Source organism: Mustela putorius, unplaced genomic scaffold (genome assembly GCF_011764305.1).
Source record: "Mustela putorius furo isolate JIRA1106 unplaced genomic scaffold, ASM1176430v1.1 tig00000832_pilon_pilon_pilon, whole genome shotgun sequence".
Taxonomy (NCBI): domain Eukaryota; kingdom Metazoa; phylum Chordata; class Mammalia; order Carnivora; family Mustelidae; genus Mustela; species Mustela putorius.
The window spans coordinates 6,816,777-6,838,176 of NW_025421491.1; the positions used below are offsets into that span (position 1 = coordinate 6,816,777).

The window sequence follows — 21,400 nt, forward strand, 5'->3', positions numbered from 1 at the left end:
ATTTAAGACAAATCAAAGCTTTGTGTTATTTATTTTCATACTTGTATGTTTAAAACATAATTTTATCACCACTACATAATTTCCATCATTTTTTTCCCAACAAGAAATCTCTTAGAGAATTTGGTCAGAAGTTGATTTCAAAAGTCAATAGACTAGAAGGAACAGTAAGCAATTTATCCTTAGAATTTGCAGCAATTTTTTTTCTTTTCTTTTTTTTTTTTTTTTTTTTTTACCATGACCATTAACTCTGTTTTCAGCCTTTTCCTAACTGCATCTGATTTTGTGGTCTTGAACATCCTTGACCATTTGGAATTTAGTTGTGTATAAAGAGGAATTTTAGTATTAGTTGCTTGTCTCAGGTGATCTGTTTGCAAAAGGGACATGAAGGGATTTCCCCATTTGCTTTAATTATTGGGAGCAGAGGAAAGTTCTGTAGGACTCTAACAACATATGTCTTAACTATTTTTATACTTTTTATATTTTATGTATGTAACTACATGTTCTTGGCTTTCTTAAATATCATCAGTGTCTTTTCTTGCTTTGCATATTTAACAACTTAAAAGTTATCTTGTCTGAGATTTATATATTTCCAGTTTGGAGAGAGAGAGACTTTAGAATTTTAAAATTTGGAGTGAAAGTATGCTGATGGTGACTGGGTTTTAAGATAATTCTTCCGTAGTGAGGGGATACCAACTATGACAGTCTAATGTGGATCTAAGATTCTTTTTATTCTTCTTTCCCTGCTGTCAATATTTTGAATTGCTTCAACTCTCTTTTTTTTTTTTTCAAAGTTGAATTTATGTACTCATACCTTTGCTTTAATGATAAAAGATACTTCTTTAACCAAGAGAATAAGCCGTTTTCGGGTTCCTGGACCCGCTGGATGGGTCTCCTCGGTCAAAGTAAGATCCTGACTTTTAGTTCTTCCTGAGCATCTTTTTAGCTGTGTATTTATCAATCATAATCCACTGCCTCTTATATGAGGCTATTATTTATATAAGTTGCCACATCATACTTGGGAGAATAATATTGGAGGGTGTTGAGATGCTTATTTTTCTCAAGTGCTCATAGTCCAACTATAATATTATACTATTAGATTATTCATTTAAGAGATACATTGAAAATCCCTGATGGGGGTTTAATATATCCTGAATTTCCCTATAATTAATGGACTCTGAGCTTAAGCAGAAATACCATTACGTATTTATCAGGCACTTGCTGTGCTATCACAGTGTTGGCCGCAGGTACGTGAACATGAAGATGAATTGCTTTGTCCCTGCCTTCAGGGAGTGTGTGTTCTAAAGGACAGAAAGGCACAGGGCCCTAATGGAAGGCAGAAGGGGTAGGCAACAGGTGAAAGATAAACTGCTTTGGATTCAGAGATTGAGGGGATCAAAGAGAGGGTACTTGTGAACCAGTATTTGAGTTGGGGCCTTTTTGGATTTTGTTCAGTTGGAGGAAACCAAAGTCCACAAAGTTTGGAGGGGCCGTGCCATGCCTCACTCAGCGGTTCCCTGTCTGCTCCTCTGCCTTGTCTCTCTGTCTTGGGCTCTTGTGCCTGCCTTTCTCACCGTAGCTTCTCTCTGTGTGCACATCTTCCTTTTTCATGCCCTAGGCCAGCTGCTGCTTGCAGGTGCCTTGCTGCCCTCCACCTGCAGGTTTTGAGATCCCCACCATCTCTGATCATGACTTCTACCAGCCGGGTGTTGTGTCTGCCTGGAGCCTGTGTGTATTAATTCTTGGAGGAAGAGAATGTGATTTAGTTTGCTTTCCTCGGACTCTAATTAGCTACAGGGACAGAACTGCAGAGTTAAAACATGGCCACTAATGAGGACGTCTTCAGAAGGTCGGGGGCTGGAGCCCACAGAGAGGGAGAGGGAGCTGGCAGCTTCCTGATAGCCTTCAGCCAAAGGTAATGAACGTGAAGAACCATAGGAAGGCTCTGGGGTGCCAAACTGTGTTTCCTGCCCTTCCGGAAAGTGCATTTTCCCCTGGGAAAGAGGTATACATGTGTCCTTAACCCGAATGTGAGGCACACTGTGGTAAATGCCATAAAGCATTCCTGAAGTGGAGAGAGGGATTAACATTGCATTACACTGTGAGTGGGGGCGGTTTGTCCATGACACAGGGGGCACCCTAATAGGCTTGGGCATCTGGAACGTGCTGGAAGGGTCTTAAGTAGGAGTGTGTTTGGAGCACACTGTATTTATACAGCGATTGCTCTGGGTAGCTGTGATTCAGGAAGATTTGTAGGAACCGAGAACAGTGTACTATTCACGTAACTGACACAGACCTAGATTTGCTTCTGTTTTAAGAGTTTACTCAGATAGCTATAGTGGCCTACATTTTTTTTTTTAATTAATCAAGAAAATAGTTGCTCATATATGGGGTTCACACAGGAAACGTTTCAGAAAAGAGAGAGGCCATATAAAAACTCACTTGCTAATCCTACACTAGCAAGTTATTAGTAATGCTTGTTGTGTTAGCAATATGGGTATTACCTGTGTTGGAAAGCAGCACATGGCCGAAGGAGCTCAGCTATCGTTATTTTTTTTATGTTGAGATTTGAGATGCTACAAAGAAAATGTAAAACAATGAACTGATACTACTAATGAGTCATGGTTAAAAGTCAGGGACTTCACTAGCCACGAACATCTTGGCGGATCTCATTAATTTTTATTCTTGCCTAAACCTGTAAGCTATGCTATTTTTCAACATAAAATGCTTGTCTCATAACATTAAAATGGTTGTCTCTGGTCACCTACTAGAGATGCTTAATAAAAAACTAGGTGTCTGGGACTTGCATTTTTAGTCAGAAACTTTGATGTGTTTTTTTCATTGTGTCGTTTTGTTTCTGGTTCTGAGTTGGGGCTTGTATGTGCCTGTGGACTCCCTGGGACTTTCTTTGCGCTTTCAAAGAAATTTTGATGTTCTTTCCTCTTCTAAAATAAACCTCCTAACTTTAGAACAGCAGAATTTTATTATCTTTGGCAGATCCAAACTCAGAACTCCTTGTCTCTGAAAAATAGGTAAATCAGGTTTGGGGTACACTGTGCATGGGATTTCTACAGGTTCAGGGTTTGTGATCTCCTCCTCCACCTGCATAGTAACAGCCGACCCTGTCGGTATTCTGGAGAGAGAGTCAAAGCACAGGGAAGAACACAAGTGCTCTAGGATCTCATGGTAGGAACCGGAAGTAAATTCTGTGTTTGGCTGATCACTTTCTGCAGCCCTGGTGATCTTGGGGAAAGCCTTGTTTTCCCTGATTTTAATTTGTCAGTATGCAATTCTGTCCACTAGAACATTCCCAGCGGAGTGAGTTACTGCTCTGTTGCCCCAACATGACTATCAGACACTGAAGATGGTGTGCGGTGTGTCCTTCCTTTCCTGCTTTCCGGTTTGTACCCTGCAAATGGTTGTTTTTTTGTTTGTTTATTGTTTGGTTTTGGCTTGCAATTAAAAAGAAAATAGTGTGACTTGTCCGTGCCTGCCACAGTGTTTACAGAAAACTGAAAGCTCCAGAGAACATTCTCAGCAGGGTAGTATTTCTGTGAAGAGGCTGCTAGAACCCCTTAAGAAAAATGCAGCAACTCACACTTTAAGGCACATCAAGTCGTGTCCCTCAGGGCAAACTCTCCAGGTCATGGAGTTTATGACTCACAAGTGCTGTACTTTTGTGATCTAATAAACAAGGAAAGGTGGCGGGAGAATTATATCCTGTACAAAGAGCCACTTCACCTTTCATTATATGAAAGAAAGCCATGGAGATATTAAATTTTTAGTGGCATTTTCAAGTTGAGCATTATCCGTGACCGAAACGCATGCAGTAAGGTGTTAGGATACTTACAAACAAAATAAAATAAAGGGAGGTAGCTGTTTCCATTTCCAGCTACGTTAACTGGCCATGTTTTTGAAGAGTAGCTTTCTTGGTAGCCATCCCAGGGTTCTGATTCAGATATCCTGATTTGTGTGTTCTTACCGCATATACCTCTCCCACTGGATTTATCCTGCACTACAATGTTTATTTTTTAATTAAAAAAAAATAAATAGACTTTATGAGGCACCTGGATGTTTCAGTTAAGCATCTGCCTTTGGCTCAGGTCCTGATCCCAGCATCCTGGGGTGGAGCCCCACATCCAGCTCAGCTCAGTGGGGAGACTATTCCTCCCTCTCCCTCTGCTGCTCCCCCTGCTTGTACTCTCACTCCCTGTCAAATAAATACATAAAATCTTGATTAAAAAAAATAAACATTATTTTTTAGATCAATTTTAAGTTCACAACAAAACCGAGGAAGTGGCACAGGGATTTCTTACATATCCCCTGTCCCCACCGACTCCCCCCTCTCTTGTCCCGCCTCCCCCAACATCAACATCCCTCACCGCAGCGGGTATATTTGTTCCACGTGATGACTTGAGACTGACCTCATAATCACCCAGAGTCCAGAGTTTCCAGTAGGGTTTAGTTCCTGGTGCTGTACAAGCTACAGGTTTGGACGAACGTACAAAGACTGCATTTACTATCATAGTGTCATAGAATAATTTCATGGCACTAAAAATCCTCTGTGGCTCCTCCTTTTCGTCCCTTGCTCCCTCGAACTCCTGGTACCCACTAATCATTTCTCTGTCCATGGCTTTGCCTTTCCCAGAATGTCAGAGCTGGAATCGTACAGTATGGATGAAGCCTCTTTACCTTGGCCTCTTTCCCTTGGTCGTGTGCATCTAAGGTTCCTTCGGGTTTCCTCATGGCTTAATGGTTCATTTCTTTTTGGTGCTGAATCATCCACTGTCCAGACGGACCAGCTTTTATCTGTTCTCAGTGCTTTATTTATTTATTTATTTTTAACTGATATATCTCAGGGCTGGGTGTGGTGAATGAGGCACTCCGTAGTCACATAATATTTTAATGCCGTATTTTAAAAATCAGAATTAATGGCCCCCAACCCACAATGAATAAAATATCAACAGTTGAAGTAAAGACAGGGTCGTGGGCAAGCCTTCTGATTGCTACAGACAATCCTAAGCGACATTCTCCTTATCCATAGCCCACGCTGCGGATGTTGTTTTCTTGCTCAGAAACCTGGTTCTCCTCACAAGCGTTGCTTCCCCTGAAGCCTCCACTGGTAGAAGTTCTTTCCTAACAGTCCTGCTGGCATTGTGCCTCCTTCCTCCTCATCTTCACTTCCCGACCATTCTTCCCCCTCCTCCCTATAACACTGCCGGCCCCAACTGTGATGTACGGGCTCCTGAGCCAGGGCACCTTGCTCTTCTGTCTTTTGGGGAGTCTGGAGACCTCTCTCCACCTCAGCGGCATTCCCCCTCCATCTTCGAAGGGTGTAGCTCTTGGCTTTCTGTCACCCTAACAATGCCAGCCTCCAGGATCCTCCCAAGATGCCAGTTTCCTGGTTCCTTGACGATTCCTTCTGCCAGCGATCTTACTGCCATCATAGTTCTTCATCAGCCATTCCCGCATTGGTGGTTCAGGGGTAGAGTTCTCGCGTGCCATCAGCCATTCCCTCCCCTGGCCGTAATCTGCTTCTTGAAATTGCCAGTGATGTAAGTCCTCCAAGATCTTGCATCTCTCAACTCTCCAACGCTCCAAGTACCACTTGTAACCACCTCACTTTCTTTGGTGCCTTTATGCCGAAATTCTGTAGCCCACACCAGGACTCGTTGATACTACAGTCTTTAAGCATGTATCCCACCTTCCTAATTCCCACTTAAGATTTTAGAGTCCATCACTCCAACCATTCCCTTGCTTACAGCCTTGCTTCCCTTAGGCTTGTCTCTCTTGATTGTTTTCATTTGGCACAACAGTAATCCTAGCAAAGTGCAAAGTGTAGTTTAGAAGGATATTTATGTTTTTTATTTTTTTCTTTCACATCCCTACTCATTACTATTAATAGATTTGGTATTGGACAAATATATTTTATGTTGATTCAGTTTCATGTTTCATTCCAAGCACTTAGTAAGCATTGTGCCCTATTGAGATCCATAACCAAAGCAAAGAGCTGTAGTTAGTTATCAAGCGACGAGTTTCATGAATGCAGTTCTTTATCTAAATGACATCCATGATAACTGCTTGACTTTTTTTTTTTTAAGATTTTATTTATTTATTTATTTATTTATTTGAGAGAGAAAGAGAATAAGCAGCGGGGAGCAGCAGAAGCAGAGCAGAGAAGCAGGCTCTCCACTGAGCAGGGAACCCGATAATGAGGCTTGATCCCAGGACCCTGAGATCATGGCCTGAGCTGAAGGCAGATGCTTAACCGACTCAGCCACCCAGACACCCCAACAAATGATACTTATATAAATTACTTTGAATAAAGAGAAGATTTTTATTTAGAAAGCTGCTTTATGTCATATCCTGTATATAAAATGTTTGCTTAATTAGTAAAATAGGGGTGGGTTAAATTTAAGTAATGGTAATATTCCCAGGAGTATCTACTATAATCTTTATTTAGGACATTACAGACTATCATCCTCACACCACTTAATTTTGCATTAAGATGACCCTATACTTAGGGCGCCTGGGTGGCTCAGTGGGTTAAGCTGCTGCCTTCGGCTCAGGTCATGATCTCAGGGTCCTGGGATCGAGTCCCGCATCGGGCTCTCTGCTCAGCAGGGAGCCTGCGTCCCTCTCTCTCTCTCTCTCTGCCTGCCTCTCCATCTACTTGTGATTTCTCTCTGTCAGATAAATTGATGGAATCTTTAAAAAAAAAAAAGATGACCCTATACTTATAAGAGGGTCTCCTCCCCATTTTTATTTTATCTCCCCCAGGGGAAAAAATAATATTTTAAGGTACAATAAAATCCAAGTCATATCACTCAATATTTTGAATGGGGTGATTTGGTTTTTGTCACCTGCATCGTTTTCTTTCCCTGGAATTTCTTAAGCTCGATCGGAGTTAGATCAGCACAAAAGCTGCGAGATTGCGGTGCCTGAGAACAACAGCTATGGTTGAGGAGGGGTCTGCCGCTAGTAACCCTTCCCCTTTTTGTGTGCTCGCCCAGGTCTACCCTGAACTGCAGATCACCAACGTGGTGGAAGCCAACCAACCAGTGACCATCCAGAACTGGTGCAAGAGGGGCCGCAAGCAGTGCAAGACCCACGCCCACATCGTGATCCCCTACCGCTGCTTAGGTGAGCTGGCCGCGGGGCACACACTGGTTGCTCTGGTCTTCGGGGATGGAGAAGAAGGATGTGCTCATTAGATCAGATAGGCCTTTTCTTTCTGCCGCTCTGGACTGGACTGTATTTGGGACTCTGAAGGTATCCTGTGTTCTGACAGCGCAGGAACAGCATTTTGGGCATCCTGCCTCAGAATGAATTTGCCTAAAATGTTTATTAAAACTATGGAGTCTTAGACCGATTCCTTAGTGGCTACATGGAAGGGTCTGGGGAATCCTCATTTTACCGAAGCAGCGGAGAGCAGCAGAAGCAGAGCAGAGAAGCAGGCTCTCCACTGAGCAGGGAACCCGATAATGAGGCTTGATCCCAGGACCCTGAGATCATGGCCTGAGCTGAAGGCAGATGCTTCATGCACACCAACTCTCTAGACTTGGAGAACTAGGGCCTTGTGTGTTTTCTCACACAGACTTCATGTAGGAGAGAACCTAATGTGGTACTCCTCCATTCCGCTCATTTCTTCGGAATCTCTTTCTTGAAACAACCCGATTACTCCACTTGCAATAGTTGGATGCAGAGTTGGGGAATTCTTTTCTGCTTATATCTAACTGGAGGAAGCAGTTAGATAACGAAGGTTTAAATGTGTGTTTCTCTTACCAACCTCAAATTTTACTTCCGCTTTTGATTTGAAAAATTGAGCTGTTTAGTGGGATGTCATACTTTTTCCTCTGGAAACACTGTCATGCTCCATATTTAATCTGACTTGGTAAGTAGTCTCTTCCTACTTGATACTTTTGTGTAACCAGGCAGTGTGGAAATCAGCATTTGGTCTGCTAGCTTGCATGGTTGTAAATGAGAACGTAGAGATCTATACAGAGGGACTGTGGACAAATACGGACATACATTCCAGTGACTTCTTGTAAAAACTAAAAGGGTTCTTTTTTAAAAAGTCCCAACAGCAAACTTAGGATACATGTTGAAGATTCTGGAGATCTGTATAATACTTGCTTAAATGTGAATGCTGTAATAGCATATGTACTGATTACTGTCCATAATTTAAGACATTAATGGAAAACACTGGCCATCAGAGTGAAGTTTTCATTTAGTTTTACTACTCACAATGGAATGGATGAGGAGAGTGTGGAAAACCAGATTCTTAAACATTTGATAATTCAAGAATTTCGTGGTTCCTCCTTCTTCCTTATTCTTAAATACTTTACAAGGCCTCTAACCCTTTTCTGTCTAACAGGTTAAAAACTGAAGATTTAATAAGATGAAGATAAGTAATGTTTAAATATAGAGGTCAGCTGTCTCCAGGAACTGTGTATTTCTTTTCTTTTCTTTTTTTTTAAAAAATATTTTATTTATTCATTTGACAGACAGAGATCACAAGCGGGCATAGAGGCAGGCAGAGAAAGAGAGAGAGGAAAGCAGATTCCCCACTGACCAGAGAGCCCGATGTGGGACTTGATCCCAGGACCCTGGGATCATGACCTGAGCTGAAGGCAGAGGCCTTAACCCACTGAGCCACCCAGGTGCCCCAGAACTGTGTATTTCAAGCCAGTTTAGTTATTAGGCCAAGAGACCGTCTAATTCAGTGTACATTGGGAAGTAGATTATGAACCAGTTAATTAGGTGAGGTCTTGTTAATGATCTGTTTCTTTTGGTTCTCACCCATTCTGTGAAATGTTTCAGATACATTTTGTTTAGGACATAACACTCACTGGGAACCAGGTAGCAGGTCGATCTTTCTTTCTTTCTTTCTTTCCTTTAAAGATTTTATTTATTTATTTGATAGAGAGAGAGAGAGAGAACAAGTAGGCAGAGCAGAAGGCAGGGTGGGGGAAGCAGGCTCCCTGCTGAGCAGAGAGCCCAATGTGGGGCTCCATCCCAGGACCCTGAGATCATGACCTGTGCCAAAGACAGAAGCTTAACTCACTGAGCCACCCAGGGGCCCCGGTAGTAGGTCTTTAGATGAGCTTCATTGCTGATGACACCTGATAGGTCACTCACAACTGCATCTGTTTTTACATTTTGCTTAAGATCTTCCCGCTTCGTAACTATTCAGAAGTGTCAGCATTGACAAAACAATAGAATCCACATTATGATTGCAGTTCACCACAATGGCATGGCTTAGTGGTGGCAAATTTCCTTTGACCTCAAATTTCCTGTGACCCTAAATTAATTGTCTCCTCCTTCCCAGCTGTTCTCTTTGCCCTACTCCATGCCCCGTCCCATGGAAGAGTGAATTAAAACTCTAAGGGAAAAAAATACTGTCAAAAGGAAGAAAAGATATATGAAATGTCTTCAGATCTAAATAGGAAGTCAAAAGATTTTATGATAATGCAGTGATTAACTGTCAAAATGTTTTATTGTGATAAAGTGTGTTATACACCAAGGACGGAGTTTCCTCCTAAGTGGTCTCGCTTCACAGGCAGAAATACTGAGATACCTTAAATGTCTACCTGGCACGGGTGTTTGTGGCAGAAATAGGACCAAAGTCCAGGACCTTTCAATGCATAATCCAGTGTTACGGTCACAACAAAAATTGTTTTGGAGCTGATAACCAGCTGATTTACCAAATCAGATCATAAAGGAAAGAAAGGCTGTGAATGGGAGGCAGTTGATAACAGTTTTTTTAAAAGTCACAACCCACGTTGTGTTCATAAAGGTGACAGTTGTGACTCAGTCTCCATATGATAATGTTTTCCACTTGATGGTAGTAACAAGCAGCATTCTTACATATGAGTTGCTGCTTGAACAAAGAATTAGTGTTTAGCATTAATATAATAAGTACACTTCAAACTTCAGAAGTTTGGCTATATCCGAATTTATCCTTCAGATGAAAGACATGATTTTATTGAAGATAATTCTCAGAAAAGAGCTACCTAGAGAACAGAGTACAATTGTCTTAAACATTAAGCATATTAAAACCCAAAACAGAGCTTGAGGAGAGAAAAATGCCTGTTATGCCTAGCATGCACCCTTCTTGACCTTTCTATCAGATGCAGGGTCGGTGGTGTACTGTGTTGTTTTTCTTCAGATCGTGTATTTGTCTTAGGCATACTTGCTCCACAGTATCTTGCATTCCTTGTCTGGATGGAGAAAGTGCATGAGGTTGCTGGTGACACTTTCCTTCCGCGGGTTGCTGATCTCCCTTGAGAGTGAGTTGGCTTTCTCTTTTCACCCCTTGCCTTTGATCGTGCTTCTAGAACCCGAATATAAGATAGCTCTTCGTCGTATGAAATGTTTCATTAATTATCTCATGTGGAATTAAGCACATCATTGTCATTACTCAAGGAGAATATTTTCTTTGCAAAGCCCTCAACCCTTTTCTGCAGGAATGACTATTCTCCCTGGTGTAATAGACCCAGCACTGAAACTAACACTGCTCTGCACCTGGTTCTATCCAGGGCGTAGGGCGCATTGCCTAAGACAGATCACTCTTGATGTCTGGGGGCAAAAGTGGGTTAATAGCTTACTCCAAAAGAATTCGAAATTAGAGAATTGTTACCTTAAATGTCATTCTATTTCATTTTATATTCAGGCTTTCCAAACATACAAGTAGTAATGACCAGGAAACTATTCAGACATGGTCAGGTGAGAAACTGAAGTTATTTGATTCATCTCTAGTTTGGATTTTATTGCTTTAGTAAAGTTTTAAGACAGTCATACCTTGTCTTTTGGTGTCTCCTGTTGTGTGAATTATCTATAGCTATCTTAATCTTCTTGGGTATGAAAAGTTTGTATTTGGATATTCTGACAGGTAATGTACCAGAGCAGTTTTTTGGATTTATGCTGAATGACACTTCCCTTGAGACATACCATACAGCAGAACAATATCTAAGAATGTTACCCGAGACTCCTAAATTTAAGAATGGGGCTGGGCATGGGGAACGTTTGTATCGTTCCTATTGCAGACACTAGGATCTTGTAAATGCCCAGCTGTGTTGGCCCGTTAATCCGGTCAGCACCTGTGCCTCCTCCCCTGTTCATTGACCTCTGCAGTCCGTCATTACAACTGCTTATGAAGCCCTGGGAGATCGTGTGCTGGGTTATATACACACGGACTGTGGGAATGATCCCTGACAAGCCCAGCTTCTGCACACCAGAGGGATATGAATCCTTGGTCCTGGTTTTTTGTTTTGTTTTAATATTTTATTTATTTATTTGACAGACAGAGATCACAAGTAGGCAGAGAGGCAGGCAGAGAGAGAGGAGGAAGCAGGCTTCTCGCTGAGCAGTAAGCCCAATGTGGGGCTCGATCCCAGGACCCTGGGATCATGACCTGAGCCGAAGGCAGAGGCTTTAACCCACTGAGCCACCCAGCCGCCCCCCTGGTCCTGGTTTTAAGGATTGTCTCCTTCATGCTCTCATAAGGAATGGCCAGAATCCCTGAACGTTTCTTCATCAGGGAAGGCTAATCCCTCACTGTTCCTGGACAGATAACAGGCTCCTTTTTAGGTGGTCTTTTGTGTGGGACTAGCAAACATTCCAAGTGTGTCATACTTCCAAGCCAGTATATAGAGTCTGATTCTCAATAATGTAAAAGAAAATATGCATGGAAAAGAAATCTTACCAGTGTTTCTTTACAAAGAGTGGGATTACAGATGATTTTGGTTTTATTTGTTAATTTCTATAATAAACAAATGACTTTTATTGAGAAAAGATGGACAGTGAAATCAGCACATAAAATGCCAATATCTATCAACAGGTAGTGATAATTGAAAGAGAAGTCAAAGGCTTTAAAGAACACACAGAATAATTGTTATTTTATCTACTGGTGGTTGTACTTTATAAGCTTTATATGATAGTAGTAACTCCTTATGGGAAAATATTTTTTAGTTTTAAAAGTACCATGCTGCCAGATTAAAAGAAAATGTCTCCATTCTTATCTTCAACCACATACAAGCAGCGTTCATCATTACTAATTCTTCAGAAAAGGCTTTGATCTTGTTTTTTGTTTTCCCTCCAAATTTGTGTATGGGAGCTACATTTGTTAAAGGCAGATTGTTGAATGGGAAGAAATTACATTTTCCCTGTAGATTGCTTCGGAGTGGGGAAGGACATTGGGTTAAGTAGGAGAATGTATAGAAATTATTTCCTTCTGACAGGTCATCCACCAAGACCAGTGGTTAAATCTCTCTTCCTTTTCTGCCGGCTCCCCACTGGTGCTAATTATATTGGCTCCAGATTGAGCTGAAAATGTTGTTGTTGTTGTTGTTTTAAATAAATCAAATTTTAGAAAGAAACAATTAGTGGTCTTTGTTGTCTCCAGCTCCCATTGACTTTCATCTCCTTGTTTTAATTATTGTACCTGCTGTGCTGTCTTCTTTCTGGAACAACATGTTATGAGAGCTAGGATACCATGAATGATTTACTTAGTTATATCTTTAATTTTGTCTTTTTTTTTTTTTAACTGGAACTAATATTCAAGAGTCATTAAGTTACATTAGTTATTATTTTAAAAATTACCGTTTTTTAAAATCTCCTGCTTTGCCCTGTGGGGTGCTCTGTCACTGCTTTATTAAAACACAAAATTCATTGATGCAGGCCCCAGACGCTAGGCACAGAAAAGAAATCTCAGTTTATTTGCAGTGGTACGGGTCCAGTAATTCTTGGCAATGCATTGAGAAATGAATAGTGCGGGGTTAATGGGAATTTTCCTTTGTAGGACGTGCTAAGAATTATAACTGTGCTTAAATTTCTCTGATTACAAAAGCAATGCATGTTCATTGTGCCAAGCTGAGAAAAATGCAACCATGACCAAGAAATAACAACTTGCTTTGAATCTGTATTTTTTTTGTATATAGTCTGCTTTTAGTATTTTTCACAGTTACACTATTCTTGTTTTGTGAACTTTTTTCCACTTCATATTTTTATACTACTTTATTCATGAAATTAAATAATTTTGGAAAACACAGTTTTTAAACTAACCTTTTACTAGACCCTGTAGTGTGTCTATTCCTTACTTTAGGTGACTTCGTTGTTTCCTTTATTTCGTGATGGTGATTATAATAAATGGTGCTGTGATGAACATTACGTGTGATGTGCTGTGATGAACATTACGTGTTAATTACATGTAATTACTTTACACATTACTGTCAAGTAAATACTTGGCAGTCATTTGTTTTCTTTTTATAATCAGTTCTTGGTTAAATGTTTTGCAGATCTTGTAGTCACTTTAATAAAATACATGTGTGCTATTATAGATGAAGATATGAAAGAAATTTTTTTTTTAAAGATTTTATTTGTTTATTTGACAGACAGAGATTCCAAGTAGGCAGAGAGGCAGAGAGAGGAGGAAGCAGGCTCCCCGCTGAGCAGAGAGCCCGATGTGGGACTCGATCCCAGGACCCTGAGATCACGACCCGAGCCGAAGGCAGAGGCTTAACCCACTGAGCCACCCAGGCGTCCCATGAAAGAAATTTTTAATACTTATTTCTGATTCTGAGTTTAAAGAAACTCCATTAAGCTACTTTTTTAATTGATAGTAAGTTTAAAAATCTGATGTCTGTTATTTGTTAGTAATAAAAGGGACTATTTAGAATAATGTTTTCTCTAAATTCCGACTTGGGAAACATTCAATAGACTATTCACAGAGAAATAAATCCTATAAAAATGGCTAGTAAAAAGTATAATTAATATATTCATTGTGTAAGTATCCACTACTTACATGGGTGGCCAAGAAGATAGTTAAAATATGGTCCCTCCTCTTTTACTGGTTATAGTTTAGAAAAGGGTTTGGGGAATTTCAGCTGAGAAATTTAAAGAAGACTTAGCAGGAAGTAGCATTTGAGCCAAAATTTCAAGGACTGGGACAGGCATGGAGGATATCTTAATTTGGGGATTTAGACAAAGGATGAGTACCAATCCTGAAGGTAGGACCGTACAGAGTATGGGGTCTAGAGCATGGTTCACTGTTTTGGGAAGAATAGTAATTGATCATGATTAAAGATAGTGGTTTTTAAAAAGCATTGCTGTTTTCATTTATTCATTTCATTCATTTTTTTAATGGATGCTATTATGATATTTTTAATTTAAATTTACATCTAAGCAATTATTTTCAGGCTGTTGTTTGAATATATACCTATTTTATGTAAACCCATGATATATGGTTTTTGGCACCTAAGGTTGGAATTTTTGAAAGTAGGTTATTATTTTTTTTTTAAGCTGATAATTCAGTCATAAGAAGGTTGAATAGTTACTCAGGCACATCCTGCTATTCTGGTTATTCATGTTTTGCCATTTCTTGGTATGAAATACCAGCACTGTTTGAGTTAGACTGCTAGTTGTCTGTGTGCATTATGACTCTCTCTGAGAGGTACTGGAATATGAAAATTAAAAAACTGAGATTATTATGGTTTATTCATATGAGTGAGAATGACCCCTATATTTACTGTGATCTTCAATAGTGAACAGCTAACCTCATGCAAAGCATATTGTGTTTAATTCCCTTTCGATACTGCTTTTTAGTTGATTTTTTAAAAATTTTAAAAGATTTTATTTATTTATTCATTTGAGAGAAAGAGTGAAAGAGAACATGAGAGGGGAGAAGGTCGGAGGGAGAAGCAGACTCCCCATGGAGCTGGGAGCCCGATGGGGGACTAGATCCCAGGACTCCGGGTTCATGACCTGAGTCAAAAGCAGTTGCTTAACCAACTGAGCCACCCAGGCGCCCTAATTGTTTTTCATATAGGGAGACTGATGGACGCTAGCTTCCAAGAAGTAAAAAACTTACATGTAGTTTAAATTTCACAAACTCACATTGTCCCCTACTTTATTTTAAAAAGACAAAAGTTCTTTTGACTTAATAATACATCAGCCGAATATAGTGGATATGTTATTTTGAGTTCTTTTGGTTTCTGCCTCTATTTGGAATTGCTACTGTCCTACCAGATCTGAGGGTCTGAAACATTTTACTTTCTATGTTAACCAGACTCTGTAACACAGTTACATCTGTGTAATTCAGTCTTGGAAATCATGAGTCTGTAGTTTGAACATGAATTTAGTGTGAAGAACCATAATGTTTCCAACTAACCTCAAGCTGGGCCTTTTGTCCTGGAGTTTTCTGTCTTCCTGATGTAAATGATTACGGGTAATTATGGTGAGGAATTGAGAAGGAAATTGACTTTTATCCAAAAGTTCTCTTTTCACTCTGGTAACTTATGAACACCTTTCTCAGGTGGTGTGGCTTGGGTTACTTCCCACAGCGTCACTTTCTCTAGCAGAGAAAGGACACTGACTTTCCGTTTTATCTTTAGAGTTCAATTCTCATCATTGTTTTTCCCAAGATAAATCACACACTTGGGACCATCCTGCCTTGATTTTGCTTACTGTTCTAGCCTGTAAATAACTCTCCAAAATGCTGTAGTAAAAAGTGTGATTTGTGTGCAACAAAACTTGTGCAGAATTTTGGGGGACTTAAGGCTCCATGTTCTGTGCCATGTGAATAACTGTAAAAGAAGACAAATATAAAATGTAAGGGTAAAATTTAGAGTGGTGTGGACAGCTCTGATTTCGGTTCTTTGGACAGGAAAGTGGCTTAAACCCAGCATAAAAAATGGAACTCACTGAATTAATTTAGACCCTTATCATGAAACCCTAGTGTTCATTATATTTTAATTAGTGAATTATAATTAAAAAGTGATGTAAACCATATTAGACATAGTCTTAATACCATCACAAATAATGGGAAAAAAATTTTTTTAAAGACTTGCTTATTCATTTTAGAGAGAGAGTGAGCACAAGAGTGGAGGTGGGGGAAGGGGCAGAGGGAGAGGAAGAGAGACTCCCCAAGCAGACTCCCTGCTGAGCCAAAAGCAAGACTTGAACCCAGAACCCTGTGATCATGACCTGAATGGAAATCAGGAGTCCTTGTTCAGCCAACTGAGCACCCAGGCACCCCACTGATAGGAAATTTCTATTGTATTTCTTCCCTAGGAAAAAGAACTAAAAAGTACTTTTTTATGAACTTCCAGATTTTTCAGTTTTAATACTGTGCATTAGATAGAGCTTATTTTTGTAATATCTCTAAATAGTACTCATTAAAGTATAATTGTTTATTCATTGTGAAGGGAAGAGTTAATTATATCAAGAAAACTGAAGTAAAATTGAGGAAAATGATTTATCTTAAGTATTTTAGTGCATTTTTTTAATAATAATTTGGTGTTTTAATTAATGAAAGGGTTGACTGAAAAGTATTGAGGGAAAAAGTTTGCTTTTTTAAGATTCTTATTTATTTATTTGGCAGACAGAGATCACAAGTAGGCAGAGAGGCAGGCAGAGAGAGAGTGGAGGAGGCAGGCTCCCTGCTGAGCAGAGAGCCCGATGCAGGGCTCGAGATCCCAGGACCCTGAGATCATGACCCGAGCCGAAGGCAAAGGCTCAGCCCACTGAGCCACCCAGGCGCCCCTGGTTTGCTCCTTTTTAACAGTTCCGCACACACACACACACACACACACACACACACACACACACACAGCATCCTGAATGTAAGAAGTGACATAAAGTTGACAGTGAACCTAAAGCCTGACTTAAGATGTACTTCAGTTTCAGTATCAAAAGATCTTACAAAATATTTAAATTTTAGTGCTTGACCCAGAAAGCTCTCAGTATTTGTTTTAGTGTAGTCTAGGAATAGGCTGTCTTAATCTGAATGGCTTCATAAAACATTCTCTCTTTTTCACATCGTTGACAAATTTGAGTTCATGCTACAGATCTGTCCCAGGAGTCCTAATTTCCTCTTGTTCCTTCTATCCCAACCCCCGACTCACTCCTGTGAGTCTCAGGCTTTAGCTTTGAAACCTGGTGGTGAAGGGATGTCCCATGGCAACAGCTGCTTGGCAGTGGGAGAGCAGCCAGCCCAGACTGGAGGAGAATAGGAGGGTCCTCGGGGTGGGGGTGGGGATAGGGGGAGGTCTCCAGCAAAAAATGGCACCGATGCATTACCTGACTGGCTTGCCTGTGCTTAGAGTGGTTGCAGAGTACTGTTGGAGACTTTGGAAGAGGTGCAAGCCTGAATGACACACAGAAAATACAGCAAATTTTAAAATGGAGGCAAGTGTTAACTTCAGAAAAAGAAAACCCAAAAGGTAAAAACTAACAAAGTTGTAACATAAAAAGAAAAAAATATATCATCATTGCCCAGGAGGTGGGCTCAGGTGTAAAATTTCACTGTCACAGTGAGAAGACAGACCTACAATGGAAAAATCAAGAAAAACAGCTGTTTCAGAACAGAATTTTGCAATGGGGAGAGGGTAAGAGTCGGTAGCAGAAGTGACCCCTAAATGAGATGACAGTCAGTGGTTTTTATTACCTCTTCCTGCCATTGAGAAATTTATCAAGTAGTTCTGTGGCAGGAAGAAGTCGAGTTTAAGGCTCCCAGGCAGTTTTTCTAATGTAGAAAATTTATTTTAAAATTAAAGATTGCAAATCTTATTACTGTTAGAGGGGTGTGTTGTTATTTGGCTATCTAAACTTTGAGGTCGATAAAGCGAAACTCTGATTTAATAGCTGAGCTTCTTGTGTGGTATATGTTGACTTCACGAGATGTTTGCTTTTCCTTGGGTATAATTAATGACTACGTAAATAAAATTACCTTTCTACCCATTTTGCAGAATGTGGGGCAGAATGTCGTGATGTTAGATGTTGTAGAGGTTTGTATTTGTGATCCTTTTCACTTTGGAAACACACTGATCTTCTCTGATTTAGTGACAGGTGTTTGATCATGTTGAAGGACCAAACTCAGCACGATCAAAATGAACCTCGTCTTCCCTGGAAGTTTCCCCTTACCACAAATCTCTTTTAATTTCCAGTCCTAATTAACCAGCCACTTGATGACCAGATAGCATGCACTTTCTGTGTTAGTAGGATGAGGGATAGATGTAAAAACAGAAGATAGGGAGATGGTGGTAGTGTTAACTGGAGCATATGATAGAAGCTTCTCCAGAGAGAGGCATCGTATGCAACCTAGGGCGTGCATAGAGACGAAGAAGAGACATGAATTACCAAACATGTACGGGAAGGTCCCAAGGACCTTGTGTTGTGTTGGTTGGTAGTATTGGTCGTGTTGGTAGTATTGGTGCATAATGTTGGAATATTAGAACAGAACTAAGATGTTTGATTATTTAAGTTTGGAATAGTACAGAAATCACCTTCTTTTATTTGGGAGGACGTGAACTTTATTTGACTATTTTATGTGGTGTCCAGAAACATAGCTCACATTCAGTGTGGTTTTATTTATCTTGCGCCTATCATTGATGTGCTAAAATCACCCGTGAGCTATACCCATTTTCTTAGTGCTTTTTCCAGTATACATTCTGTGCATCAGGATAAATCCTTTTATTCTATCAATTCTTTTAAAAAGTGATACAGTTGGGGGTGCCTGGGTGGCGCAGTGGGTTAAAGCCTCTGCCTTCAGCTTGGGTCATGATCCCAGGGTCCTTTGATGGAGCCCTGCGTCTGGGTCTCTGCTCAGCAGGGAGCCTGCTTCCTCCTCTCTCTCTGCCTGCCTCTCTGCCTACTTGTGATCTCTGTCTGTCAAATAAACAAATAAAATCTTTTTTAAAAAAACGATACAGTTGGAGTAGGAAAAAAAAAATAAAAAACAACAACCCTGTTTCTACTCTGGAGCATTATTTCCATAAACTCTAGTAACCTGGCAGTCTAGCTCCTCATTATCTTTCAGATTTTACCCATAGGAGGGTAATAGGTTGAGAGAAAGTATTGCAGGTAGTGGATTTGATGGCCTGATGGGGCAAAGAATAATTGTAGAGCTTTACCGGGGATAAAAGGTATGTGGAGCCAAAGACTAAGAATGTTTTCCCTTAGTGACCATAAATTCAAAAATTGTAGGGTTTTTGTTTGTTTGTTTGGCGGTTTTTATTCTATTTTATTTATTTATTTATTTATTTATTTATTTATTGCCTGAAATGTAAACTCTGCAGCAGTTGGGACTTCTCCTTCATTCACTGAAATACCTCCAGGGCTTTGAGGGTGTCATGGCACAGAGTAGGTCTGTAGCAGATGCATATAGAATGAATGAACGGAGTGTTTAGTGTGATTAATGTGAAAAGGAAGGAAAAGTAAAAGAAGGAGTAGCCCAAACACTAAGTGAAGAAAAGGCATAAAGTGTCAGTCTCACATGCCTAAAAGAATCTCTTGAGGTTACAGTAAATGTCTGTTACTATATTTTACCCAGTATTGATCGACAAAGGAAAGGCAGGTTTTATTAAACAACCAAAAAGCCAACATAGGAATCACTGATTAGGAAGAAACCAAGTTTTTTTTTCGGGGGCGGGGGGAGGGATCCAGATAAAAGTACATTAAATGCTTATCTCTAGGAGATGGGGTCTAACCTGTTCGCCACGAGTCTGGTTTAAAACCAGTGTATACCAGAGGCATCTGTGTTGAGAAAGAAAGCATACCATTTAAGTAGTTCAAGATAGTTTCATTATCCATAGCTTTTAACTCCAGCGATAAAGGATTGTTTTACCAGAAACCCACTTCTTAAATATTATTTAAAATGGAGATGGATTTTAGAAACTTCTTTCAGATTCTCATGTTGTTACGATAAGAGTGAGGATCCTATTTTTGAATGCTAGCCATTAATGACTGTCCTGTTTAAATGAGGTTAGTAAATGATGAGATGCATGTGGTGTTTAGTAGGTGCTTGATGGGTAGATGTTAAGTACTCCCCCTCGAGAGATTTAAATCTTTATGTGACATTAAAGTTTGGGGTCGTCCTATTGGTTTATTGATTAGGTATGTACATTTTCAGGAATGTGTCTCCTAGCCGACGTTCCCCTACACCATACCCTTCAGTATTAACTAGTTTGCTGAGAATATGGTGTATGCCCGTGTGTGTGTGTCTACCCTAAATGTTTGGCCATCACTGAAGATCCCCCTTCTTTACTGTGTCATGTCTTCATCAGCTCTGAGTTGCTAGGTTGCTGTGGGTGAGTCATCTGGGTCCCTCTTCTCGTTTTCCTGAGAACTTAGAGCCGTCAGTCAGGGGCTATGATAGTCTATATTCGCTAAGTGTTATTTAATCCACTAGGAACGCTTGTTCAGTGTGCCAAGAAGCTGTGCCATTGAAATAACTTGAGCTTATTTCTCTTTTTCCAGCTCTCATTTTAAGTCCTTAGAATTCTCAAATGAGTCTAAATTCATGGGAACCAGTGCACACATGTTCTTCAGTAGATTTTTTTTTTCAACTGTGTTGTCTACAATCTTTGACTTTATAAGTATCTTTGATAATAGAACGTTCATTCATTTTGTATGTCATTGATCGTTTGCCTCCTCATATTTCCCTATTCATCGGAAACCCCTGGGCCCTCACATTAGTTGCTTGACCGCACATCTTTTTTTTTTTTTTTTTTTTTTTAAGATTTTATTTATTTATCTTAGAGAGAGAATGGGAGAGAGTGGGTGGGGGGAGGGACAGGAGAAGGGAGAGAGAGAATCTCAAGCAGACTCCACACTGAGCATGGAGCTCCATCAGGGGCTTGATCCCCAAATCCTGTGATCATGCCCTGAACTGAAACCAAGAGTCAGCCGCTTGAACGACTGAGCCACCCACATCTTTAACTTCCACTGTTGCTCTACCCACGCACAGCTTTGACCTGACAGGGTAGTCAGCCATCCCTGCATTGTCTTCCTAACCTCCCTCTCCCTCCACGGCCAGCTGGTATCCAGCATCCCACCCTTCAATTCCATGGAATGAGCTCTCTGCTGCCTTTCTTATCAAATCCCTCAGACATTTCTCTGTCCTCTTTAACCTCACAGTGGTATCTAACTAACCCTGTTGGTCATTGCTTTCTTCCCACACCATTATTATGTTGCAACTTCTGTTTTCCTCTCATTTTCCTCCTCTGGCTTATTTCTCTGGAGCCCACCTGAAAAATCCTCCATATTGGCTCACATTTTATAGGGGTCCTTCTGGGTTGTTCCTTCTCTTGCAATACACATAACTTGGTAAGGAACCCAATGAGTATAGTGGCTTCTGAAGGGCTGGCTTGATGATTCTTGAGCTAATAATCCAGGCCAGGCCTCCTGAGTATTTACTGGTTATCAGACTCCATGTGACTCCCAGAGTATTGATAATTAACCTTGTCCCTTGTGTTGGGTCTTAGCTCACATGGACATTTCCTCTGTGGATTGTATGAGTTTCCTTATCAATAATCAATAAATGATAAATCTGGGCTTTTCAGTTTAAACAGAGAACTTACAAGCATGGTCTATGACTATTCCATTTTTCTCTGTTGATTTATTA

The 21,400-nt window shown here is 40.3% G+C and overlaps 1 protein-coding gene across 7 annotated transcripts in view; it reads left to right on the top strand.

The window, feature by feature from the left end:
• Positions 1-21,400, top strand: part of LOC101686001 (amyloid beta precursor protein) — a 262,841-nt gene that overhangs the window by 71,851 nt on the left and 169,590 nt on the right. For all 7 annotated transcript variants that reach the window (XM_045085177.1, XM_045085178.1, XM_045085179.1 and 4 more), the window contains exon 3: positions 7,011-7,140. In XM_045085177.1, coding sequence (XP_044941112.1) covers positions 7,011-7,140 — 130 coding nt within the window. The remainder of the gene's footprint in view (positions 1-7,010; positions 7,141-21,400) is intronic.